General features: G+C 36.6%; 1 protein-coding gene across 1 annotated transcript in view; it reads left to right on the top strand.

The window, feature by feature from the left end:
• UVRAG (UV radiation resistance associated) overlaps window positions 1–12,399 on the top strand; it is a 324,547-nt gene that overhangs the window by 41,172 nt on the left and 270,976 nt on the right. Inside the window, exon 4 of the mRNA XM_065881900.1 lies at window positions 8,366–8,527. Coding sequence (XP_065737972.1) covers window positions 8,366–8,527 — 162 coding nt within the window. The remainder of the gene's footprint in view (window positions 1–8,365; window positions 8,528–12,399) is intronic.

Raw genomic sequence — 12,399 nt, 5'->3', positions numbered from 1 at the left:
TACAGATGAAGCTTCACTTGCTTGCCCGCTGCTCATCTCCTGCTATGTGGCCTGGTTCCTAACAGGCCACGGACCGGTACCAGTCTATGGCCTGGGGGTTGGAGAGCATGTATTTTTAGGGAAAGCATGTGACAGAGTTATCAGAACCAAAACTTCTGTTGGACTTGTGACTGCCTGAGGTATTTTTAAATCTTTGGGAAAAAAGTGAACAATATAAATACTTTTTATGAGTTACTGGCCTGAGGGATTCTCAAACAAGTATATGTTCTAGTTGAATTGTGACTGAATGAATTAACATTTCATCTGTGTGTGTGTGTGTGTGTGTGTGTGTGTGTGAGAGAGAGAGAGAGAGAGAGAGAGAGGGAGGGAGGGAGAGGGAGTTGGCTCCTCCTCCTCTTGCTATGCCATCTTATCTTACCTTGTGTTAAACTTCATCATCATTTTCTAACCTCTGTCTGGTCAATTACATAATTTGGAGAGAGTCTAAGATAATTGACACATGCAATTATAGGACCAGGGAAGAACAGGATTCTATGGAAACATGTAGGAGTATCATTTATCTCAGTTTGAGGAGGGTGATTAGGAAAGGTTTCTAACAGTAAGCAATTTCTAAGTTGAGACATGAAGGATGAATAAAGGTGAATGAGAGAGGGGGAAGAGAGTTTATTGGGCTGAGGAATAACTACTACTTATAAATTTAGTATGCAATTCCTGAGAGTTATCTTGTATGTTTTGGGAAAATTGGAACTGCTTTTATGAATTCTTAGTCATGTTTCTTGTGACTATGCATTTGCTATTGAGTGATAAAAATAGTGATAATTTGTTTGTGTTTTGAAATTTTTCTATATATGTGTGTTTCTTTAATAAATAAGAAGTATCAATTGAGCAGTGTTTTAGAGAAATTGCCCAGGTAATAAATAATAATTTTAGATTCTCCTGGAGGTAAACTTTTCAAAGCTATGAGTATCCTAATATTCTGCCACTGTACTTTCAGTGAATAAGATATAGGTCCCTAAATTATGTTAGTATACTTGAATAATTTGTTCTATCTAGAAAATGGGCTGATATGTATAGGTTAAATATAAATAAAAATCATCTGGCTTAAAAAAATTTTTTTATTATTATTATTCTAAAATTTTATTTATTTATTTAATTTTTGGCTGTGTTGGGTCTTCGTTGCTGTGTGCAGGCTTTTTCTAGTTGCGGTGCGCAGGCTTCTCATTGTGGTGGCTTCTCTTGATGTGGAGCACGGGCTCTAGGCGCACGGGCTTCAGTAGTTGTGGCACGTGGGCTCAGTAGTTGTGGCTTGCGGGCTCTAGAGCACAGGCTCAGTAGTTGTGGCGCATGGGCTTAGTTGCTCCATGGCATGTGGGATCTTCCCGGACCAGGGCTCGAACCCGTGTACCCTGCATTGGCAGGCGGATTCTTAACCACTGTGCCACCAGGGAGGTCCCATGGATTTTTATAATAACATTATCGGGCAGTAGAGTCTTTGAATGTGTGGCAGACTGTATCTGTATCTGAAAGGACCAGCTCAGGAATGATTGCTCATTGTCTGGCAGCTATTTTATAAAAGCATAAAGGAAGGTCATTGTAATGAGAGGATTGACAATAGGCTCTACTGTATTAACGTTGTATTGGTTTAGAACAGAAACCCAGGCCATCTATTCAACCACAAGAAACAACTTCAAAAGACTACTTCCCTTCCAAAGGCTTTTGATTAGTTTTAGAATGAAGTATTTAAGAATAATTAATATAATAACTGCCCCCCAAATCATCCCACCGCTTATGCAATATGGCCCTTCAGATATATTCACCAGGTCTTTCTTTTTTTTCACTTTGGAAAGGGGTGGTTATTTCATGCTTTTTCTGCTGAGAAGTTGATATTATACTCATTCATATTTTAGAGCACATATATTGATACTTTTGTTGAGAGGTGATCTTACACATAGGGTAGTAAGTGGCTGTCTTTTCAGGTGGTTGTAATCTTCCAACTCCTGCTCTTTAGGCTTTAGCACCTGAAATGACATCGTGAAGAGATATCTTTATTTGTTTTACTTCTGTAGGTGTCTCTTTGTAAGATGCTGTATTTTTTCCATTATTGGGTCTTAAAATTTTTTTGTTTTATTACTTTGTATTGAGATATAGCACATATTACAGTAAAGGGCACAAATAATAGCCTGATGACTTTTCAAAGGGAACGGATCATTTAACCAGATCAAGAAGCAGAACATTGTCTTGTGTTCTCCCTCTAGTTACTACCTCCTCCCAAAGAGCACCACTATCTTGACCATAGATTAGTTCTGCTTGTTATTGAACTTTTGTATGGCATATGCTTTTTTGCTTAGCATATTTGTGAGATTCATACACATTATTCATTAATTCTATGTGTACATGTCCATTAATACATATGTGTATGTATTTCTGTTAGGTATATCTTTAGGAGTGGAATTAAGTGCCGGGTCACAGGTTATTTTCAGCTTTAGTAGATACTGCTAAATAGTTTTTCAAATTGTTTGTGCCAGTTACATCCCTATCAGCAGTGTGAGATTTTTAGTTGCTCCACATTCTTGTCCAAACTTGATATTATCTGTTTTGAAAATTTTAGCCATTCTGGTGGGATAGTGGTATTGGATTATTATTTTAATTTACATTTCTTCATATACTATTCTAATTGATCACCTTTTCCAGTGTTTATTGGCCATCGAGATACTCTTTTTTTAAAAAAAGTTTTGGCCACGCTGTGCAGCATGCGAGGTCTTAGTTTCCTTGACCAGGGATTGAACCCGTGCCCCCTGCAGTGGAAGCACAGAGTCTTAACCACTGGACTGCCAGGGAAGTCCCTACATATTCTTTTTTTTTAATTCATATTTTTATTTTTATGAAGTGTCTGTTCTGGAGAAACATGCCAATTAATGCCAATTAAGAATAAACGAATTCTGTGCAAGGATTTGACGTTTTTAAAAATAAGTTTATGGGATGTATTCAATCTAATTTAATAGTTTATGTAGTCCTTTTTTCATGCTTCCTGTTTTTGATTATCTAAGGATTTGTGCAGTTGGTTTGTTGAATTCTCCTCTACCCTGTTGTTTCACTCATGCTCTGCGAGTATATAGCATTTTTGTGATCCCAGTTCAATGTGGAGAGGGACTTCTTGTAGACATGAGTACGGCCTGGGTCTGGGCTTTGAATTATGTTCTTGTCTCCCTTTAAGACTACCAAAACCAAAACGTCAAGTTTATATAGGTCGGCAAATGCCTTTAAGAGAAAAACCCTCTAGATTTACACTTTGGGTTCTAGCTTTCCTTTTTGGCTTGGAAAATCTTTGGTGATGATGGTGGTTATTATTATTTTAAAAATATTTTAGCCAGCATTTTTAATTGTTTTCAGTGGGATGATTATCTAGCCTGCCATTATCAGAAATGGATGTTTCCCTTCCATTCATTCCTTGGGCCATGTGTTAAATCTAGTCTTGCTGTTTCATAGTTACCCATCATGTTTTACCCAAAATATTATCTTTCCTTATTGCCTGTATTTTTCAATAAATTTTTCTAAGAATAACTTTGGATTCTTAAAATAATTAAGACTACCTTCAAAGAAAGATTTGCTATTATCAAATATTTCAGTGTATATTTCCTACAAACAAGGACAGTCTCTTACATAATCACATTAAAATGATTAAAATCAGGGAAGTGTAACATTGACACAATACAGTTATTAACCACAGTCCTTCATCCTCCACCCCCAGCTTAATTGAGGTATAGTTGACAAAAATTGTATATATTAAGGTGTACAATGTGATGTTGTGGTATACATATATATTATAAAATGATTAACCAAAATTAAGCTAATTAACATACCTATCACCTCATGTAGTTACTGTTTTTTGTTTGTTTGTTTTTGGTAATGAGAAAACATTACTCTCTTAGGAAATTTCAAGTATACAATGCGGTATTATTAACTATAGTCACCATGTTGTCATTAGATTTCCAGAATGATTTCATTTTGCAAAACTGCAACTTTGTATGTTTTGGGCAACATCTCCCTGTTTCTCCCAACTTCAACCCCTGGCAACCACCATTACACACCCTGTTTCTATGAGTTTGACTTTTTTAAAAGATTCCACATGTAAGTGATATTATGCAGTATTTGACTTTCTTTTTCTGACGTACTTCACTTACCATACTATGCTTCAGGTTCATCCATGCTGTTGCAAATGGCAGGATTTCCTTTTTTAAGGCTGAATAATATTCCATACATATATATGCTACGTTTTCTTTATTCAGTCGTCTGTTGATGGATACTTAGGTTGTGTCTATATCTTGACTATTATGAATAATGAACATGGGAGTGCTTCTATCTCTAAGACACTGTTTCATTTCCTTTGGATATCCACCCAGAAGAGGGTTAACTAGATCATATGGTAGTTTTATTTTAAATTTTTTTGAGTTACCTCCATACTGTTTTCCAACTGGTTGTACCAATTTTCCTTTCCACCAATGAATTCCTAGTCCTTATTCAGATACTGTCAACTCTCCAGGACTCAATTCAGAATCACTCTGTCTTTAGTTGTCATGTTGCTTTATTCTTCAGTCTGGACGGTTCTTTAGCCTTTTTTGGGGTGCTTTTGACTTCAGCATTTAAAACCATACAGACCAGTTATTTCATAGACTGTCTTTCAATTTGATTGACTGATGTTTCCTCGTGATTAGATTCAGGTATGCATTTTCGGCAGGAAAACTATAGCTGTAATACTGTATTCTTTTCAGTGCTTTGGTTTAGAAGGCGCCTGTTGTTGGTTTGTCCCAATATTGATGTTAACTGTTGTCAGTTGATTAAGGTAGTGCCTGTCAGGTTTCTCCACTGTGAAGTTACAATTTTTCCATTTATAATTAATAAGTGATTTGTTAGGGAGAAACTTTGAGACTTTATATATCCTGCTTCTTATCAACTGTTCGTTTACCAGTTTTAGCATCCATTGGCAATTTTCTCATTCCCATCTTTCAGACTTTTATATTTATTAATTGGCATTCTGTCTTTATTTCCCATTTAATTAATGATTAATTAATTATTAATCTATATCATTATGAATTCAAAGATTCTTATTTTTATTCAATGGGTTATAATCCATTACTGTCATTATTTATTTTGTTGCTTAAGTTATCCCACATTGGGTTAGTGAAAGCCCTGTGAATTGATTCCTCTTTCCTTTTGATATGTCCACATCATTCTTTGAGTACTTACTTCCATTCTGGCACGAGATGTTCCAGACTCATCTTGTACTCTTCCTGCCACAGCCCTGGAATCAGTTTTCTCCCGAAGGAACCCTCGGTTCCTTTTAGTGAGAATGCTAAATAGACAGCAAGATCTGAGCACGCTCATTGTTACTAGTGTGCTCATTACTTCTAGACTTTTTAAGGGACTGAGCTAGGAAATACACACACACACACACACACACACACACACACACACACACACACACACACCCTATATCTTTTGCTCTGTCTGTCTGTGTATCGATCTATCTTTTAAAAACCATGCATTCATACCAACATCTCCATTTTCAATCCAACTGAACTCAGTTCATTTGTAACTCCATTCTCCAACAGTGAAAAACCTGGCTTCCACTGTCGTCAACATCTTTACTCATGCTTAGAATATACAGAAAGTGGCTTTAGAATTACTAATCCTTACCACTATAAGAAGCAGACCTATACATTAGAGTTCAGTGTTTAGTTTTTTTTTCCCTGAAGTAAAAGCCATATACAATGAAATGCACAGATTTTAACTATGTCATTTGCTGAGCTTTGATAAGTGCATACATACCTGTCAAGATATGTACATTTCCTATCATTCCAGAAAGTTCCCTTGTGCCCAAGCCCTCCCCCCACAAAAGGAAATCATTTTTCACCACAGATTTGTTTTGCCTCTTTTAGAACCTCATATAAATGGAATCATCATGCAGTATGTATTTTTTTTTCGTATTCTAGTTTACATTCTTGCCTTGCCTTTTCAGCTGTACTTCTTTGCATTGATTTTTTTTAATCTTTGCTTTAGGGATTACTATATGTACGCTTAACTACTTCATGTAAAACAGGAGAACCTGGCAACAGTATCGTTCCAGTTGGCCCCCTTGTCTCATTTGTGCTATTACTTTCATATTTGTGAACCTATATATATGTTATAAAACCCTTTATACAGTTATAGCTTTTGCTTTAAACAGACATATATGATATAAATAAAATAAGAAAAATACATGGTCTTTTATATTTACTCCATGTTTACCATTGCCAGTGCTTTTTATTCCTTCTTAAAGATCCAGGTTTCTATCTGGTGTCATTTCTCTTCAGCCTGAAGAACTTCCTTTAGCGTTTCTTGTAGTACAGGTTTGCCTGGTTATTCCTAGACCTTAATGTTTATCTTCATTTTTAAATGAAACTCTACCCCTATCTAGAAGGGTTGCTAAAACAATTATGGTGGGATAGAGACTGGGGGTCATGTAAGAATGGAGTTCTGTTGATCTTAGGTTGAAATTCTTGGATGGTGTGGAATCAGAATAAGGCTGATTGCACAGTGTGTTTATTGTGTTATTATCATGCTATTTATCAATAATCTTTTGGTGTCCTCAAACATCCATTTTGGTTAATTGGATATTCCTTCACTCATTCAGCAAATATATATTTTTAAATTAATTAATTAATTTATGGCCGTGTTGGGTCTTTGTTGCTGCGCGCAGGCTTTCTCTAGTTGTGGCAAGCAGGGGCTACTCTTTGTTGTGGTGCACAGGCTTCTCATTGCGGTGGCTTCTCTTGTTGCGGAGCATGGGCTCTACGCGCGCGGGCTTCAGTAGTTGCGGCGTGTGGACTCAGTAGTTGTGGCTCATGGGCTCTAGAGCACGGACTCAGTAGTTGTGGCTCATGGGCTCTAGAGCACGGGCTCAGTAGTTGTGGCGCATGGGCTTAGTTGCTCTGTGGCATGTGGGATCTTCCCGGACCAGGGCTCGAGCCCATATCCCCTGCATTAGCAGGCAGATTCTTAACCACTGCGCCACCAGCAGCAAATATTTATTGAGCACATAGCAGGTACTTTTCAAACTTTGGGGATCTTGTGGTAAACAAATCAGGCAATGTTTCTATCAGAGCTTTTATTTTAATGCAAGGAAATCAGACAATAAAAATATACAAGTGAAAAAGATAGATCAGACGTAAGTGCCATGAAACTGGAAGTCATGTTCCCACTCCTGAAATGTCAACAGCCAAACCCACAAAAACACATACATCAGTATATCCCCTAAAACAAAAACACTGCCCTAGTCTGTCCCCACTTTGGTCAGGAAGAAAAACTGCCACAAAGCAAAGACTAGTGACCCTTATATTAGGACCTTTTGATTTACTGATTTGTGTAATATGAAAATTGATAATTTAATGAAATTGATTATAGTTACATTCAGCAATGAAAGCCCTAACATTTAACGTAAGGGAAATAAATGAAAGTAAGTAATCGATGCATTGTAGTTCACGTCTATTGATAATATTAAAGCCCCTTAACTTTTTCACTTTTCAGAGAATGTTTCAACTATCTGGATAATCCTCTTAATGAAAAACAAAGTTCTTTCAGAGCATAGAGTTGACCATGCCATTCTTAACCTTAAAACCTTTCAGTGGCCCCACGTCTTGTACACAGTGAAGTTCCACCTCCTTGGCAAGGAGTCTCATGTTGGTCTCTCCAGCTCTGCATCCTGACGCTCTTGTGTTGTGTGCTCCAGCAGTTGTCTTAGTTCCCTGACTACACTGTGCTATTTCACACCTCTGAGCCCTTGTATATTATTTTCCCTTTGCCTGCAATTCCTTATTTTAATCTGGTGAACTGCTGTTTGTCCTATAAAAGCCAAGTTTCATAGCCTGTGTGCTGTCTTTCCCCTGTGCCTTCCAAGTTTATTATTCCCTCCTGTGCTACTTTGTAACCTTTTGCATATTGCACTTTTCATGAAACAATGTAATTATTTAAAGAAAGGTTTGAATCCAGCAACAAGTTGGAGGTACTTTTGAGGGCATTGTGTATAAGTTGCTTCTTAATAATTGTGTATTGTGTTGAATAAATAAATGAATTACCATAGGAAGCCATGTTAATGAGAGATTAGAATATATGCTCCTTCTATAATTGACTATAATAAATAAGCAGAGAAATTAAAAAGTACCGATATCACCCTCTTTATGTTAATTGGAATGTCTTCTTAAGTTTGCAATTTAGTATATTTATAAGTTCTTTTGGTTAAAGAACAAAATGATGTACAACCTAACTGTAATAACTGTAAACCGTAAACATTTAGGGTCTTCCTAAAGCATGTTTTCATTTCCATCAACAGAATCCAACATGGCGGAGTCTTGATTTTGGAATAATGCCGGACCGTCTCGATACATCTGTGTCTTGTTTCGTGGTGAAGATTTGGGGTGGAAAGGAGGACATCTACCAGCTGTTGATTGAATGGAAAGTCTGTTTGGATGGGCTGAAATATTTGGGTCAGCAGGTAATTTTTAGACTGCAGTTTCAAGTAGTTGTCTTCTCTAAATGAACAGTCTAGCTTTTTCTGTTGAATCTTCTGATTCTACATTTCCTATTATAAAGAGAGACCCTTTATGATTGTTCACTTACTTACAGAAATTTGAGTCATTGCCAGGTTTAAAAAATGACTGAAAAAATTTATGAAGAACTGCCTTCAGCTTATCTTCAGCTGATAATTGAAGAGGATATTTTTTGGGGGGGGCAGGTAGAAAAGCATATGCTTTCTCATAGCACTCTGCTTGTTCTGTCTTATTGGATGTTTCCCCTAGAATCTGAAAATTAAGTTGAAAATAAGCACCTCTCTTAAGACCAGTAGAGTGGGGTTATTCCAAGAATAAGAAGAGCTTCTGTTTATTGAGCACAGGGATGACAAATGCCTGGCTTATATACTGCTACCCATTCCCCATGACTGATGTAGTTAACTCATCATAGCACTCTTCTAGCTGAGCTCAGAAGTAGCTCCATAATCCTTTCTAACACAGTGTTCCAGGATGCAACTAGAAATATATCAGAATTGCATCTGAAATGAAACCTGTTTGCCATTCCCAGACATAAGTAATTACAGTTAATATTTATAGTGACCTTGTGAAAGTTGATATTATTGCCCATAGTTTCCTGATGGGAAAATTGTGCCTCAGAGAATTTAAGAAACTATCAAGATAACACTGCTAGGTGGAGCTGGGATTTAAATTAGGCCTGACTTAAAAATTCATTCTCTTTCTGCTGTACCACACTGGTATATACATGTAGTCCTTGGTAACCACTCAGCCCACATTGGAATAAATGCCATTTCTATTTTGTGATACCTGTGGGACTACTGATAAAGGTAACCCTAAAATGTTAGTTATATCTACAAACATCCTTCATATTTTTTACTATTTATTCAGTATATACTTTCTGGTATGTTTCTGTTAGAGAAACAATTCTACATTTTTCTTTTTCAGATTAAAAAAAAAGCAAAAAAGCTCTTCCCTTATTTTGCATACTATATTTTGTGTTCTTTTAGAGTGACCAGAACAATGCATGCAATGAATATTTTGCTTAACTAAATTCTAACCTGCTACAAACTCTGTTTTATTTTTATTTTTTTTCTTTTGTTTTAGGGCCGGTCTTAATTAAAACTCATGAAGTAATGACTTGTGGCTTAGGGTCTTTCTCCTCTCTTTTAGTACCAAATGCTTGTTGCCTTTAGCCTGGCTAACCAGCCCTGCCCTGAGGCACATACTCTTTCTATCTTGCTACATGCCGGAGTTGGCTCTCTGTGTATAGATTATGATATTAAGCACTTGTTTATGTTGTGTGGGGGTGGGGCTTCTTAACATTAGAGTTGCAGGGCTATAGGCTTGTAGGGGAGGGGTTTTTTTTGGCCAGAGAAGATGGCCTTCATCATGCTTTTCAGTTCACACATTCCTTAGGTGGTTGTCTTCTTAAAATACCCAGCTGTGCTTATGTCTAACTTACCCTAATTTCAGAGAGTTAGCATTCAGGTGTCTTCTTACAAAGTTGGTTATGTTGGTATCGCAGAGAACAAGAGAAAGAGAAAACATTTTTCTAAGCCAACTAGACACTTAATATCCTTGTAGAAAGTCACTTATGAAATAGGTATAACAAGTAACAGGCTACTAGAAAATCAGATATAATAGAATTACAAATTTTTAGAGGAAAGCAAGGCTAAGATATGTTAGGTTAATAGCCAGAATCACTGAGGTTCATTGATTGGTCATCTGCTTTCTAGCAGGCATGGTTCCTAGTGTTAAGGATCCAGAGATGAGTCAGATAAGGTTCTTAGACCCGGTAAACTGATGATCAATGAATAGCTGCAAAGAGAGCTATGGGAGTATGTTTAAGATGTATGTAGACAAACCTGGATAGAGTCAGGGAATGGATGACTTTTGAAAGAGATTATTTTACAGGTTAGGTTTTTTTGAGGTATAATTTACATACAATAAAATTTACCCTTTTAATGTATACAGTTCAATGAGTTTGACAAATGTATGAAGTAAGTAACCACCACTACAGTGAATAATGCTGCTGTAAATATTTAAATATAGGTCTTTGTGTTGATGTAAGTTGTCATTTCTCTTGAATAAATATCCAGTATTGGAATTTCTGGTTCTAATGGTAAGTGCTATGTTGAAATTTATAAGAAACTGTGAAACTCTTTTTTCAGGGTGACTGTCATTCTGCCTTCCCATCAGCAATGTATGATAGTTCCTTATCTTTGTAAGGGCTTATTATTGTCAGTCTTTTTAATTTTCACTATTCTGATAAAGTGGTATCTCATACTGATTTTAATTTTCCTAATGATGAAATGATGTTGTGCATTTAAAAAATATGTTTATTTGCCATCAATCCCCCACCTTCTTTTCTTGTGAAATGTTCATTCAGATCTTTTGCCCATTTTTTATTTGCTTGATTGATTTCTCATTATTGTGAGTTGTAAAATTTCTTTAGGTGTTCTGTATGAGTTAGTCTTTTATGAGATATATATTTTCCAAATATTTTCTGCTAATCTGTGTCTTGTCTTTTCATTTTTATTAAGTGTCATACTTTTTTTTTTTTTTTTACATGGATCATCATAGCATCTTTCTTTTTCTTTCTTTTTTTTTTTTTAACATCTTTATTGGGGGATAATTGCTTTACAATGGTGTGTTTCTGCTTTATAACAAAGTGAATCTCTTATACATATACATATGTTCCCATATCTCTTCCCTCTTGCGATTCCCTCCCTCCCACCCTCCCTATCCCACCCCTCCAGGAGGTCACAAAGTACCGAGCTGATACCCCTGTGCCATGCGGCTGCTTCCCACTAGCTATCTGCCTTACGTTTGTTAGTGTATATATGTCCATGCCTCTCTCTCACCCTGTCACAGCTCACCCTTCCCCTGCCCCATATCCTCAAGTCCATTCTCCAGTAGGTCTGTGTCTTTATTCCTGTCTTACCCCTAGGTTCTTCATGACATTTTTTTTTTCTTAAATTCCATATATATGTGTTAGCATACGGTATTTGTTTTTCTCTTTCTGACTTACTTCACTCTGTATGACAGACTCTAGGTCTATCCACTTCATTACAAATAGCTCACTTTCGTTTCTTTTTATGGCTGAATAATATTCCACTGTATGTATGTGCCACATCTTCTTTATCCATTCATCCGATGGTGGGCACTTAGGTTGTTTCCATCTCCGGGCTATTGTAAATAGAGCTGCAGTGAACATTTTGGTACATGACTCTTTTAGAATTTTGGTTTTCTCAGGGTATATGCCCAGTAGTGGGATTGCTGGGTCATATGGTAGTTCTATTTGTAGTTTTTTAAGGAACCTCCATACTGTTCTCCATAGTGGCTGAACCAATTCACATTCCCACCAGCAGTGCAAGAGTGTCCCCTTTTCTCCACACCCTCTGCAGCATTTATTGTTTCTAGACTTTTTGATGATGGCCATTCTGACTGGTGTGAGATGATAGCTCATTGTAGTTTTGATTTGCATTTCTCTTAATGATTAATGATGTTGAGCATTCTTTCATGTGTTTGTTGGCAGTCTGTATATCTTCTTTGGAGAAATGTCTATTTAGGTCTTCTGCCCATTTTTGGATTGGGTTGTTTGTTGTTTTGTTATTGAGCTGCATGAGATGCTTGTAAATTTTGGAAATTAATCCTTTGTCAGTTGCTTCATTTTCAAATATTTTCTCCCATTCTGAGGGTTATCTTTTGGTCTTGTTTATGGTTTCCTTTGCTGTGCAAAGACTTTGAAGTTTCATTAGGTCCCATTTGTTTATTTTTGTTTTTATTTCCATTTCTCTAGGAGGTGGGTCAAAAAGGGTCTTGCTGTGATTTATGT

The sequence above is a fragment of the Phocoena phocoena genome, chromosome 8 (assembly GCF_963924675.1).
Source record: "Phocoena phocoena chromosome 8, mPhoPho1.1, whole genome shotgun sequence".
Taxonomy (NCBI): domain Eukaryota; kingdom Metazoa; phylum Chordata; class Mammalia; order Artiodactyla; family Phocoenidae; genus Phocoena; species Phocoena phocoena.
Note: the sequence above shows the minus strand (reverse complement) of the source record. Positions and strands in the feature narration are given on the sequence as shown.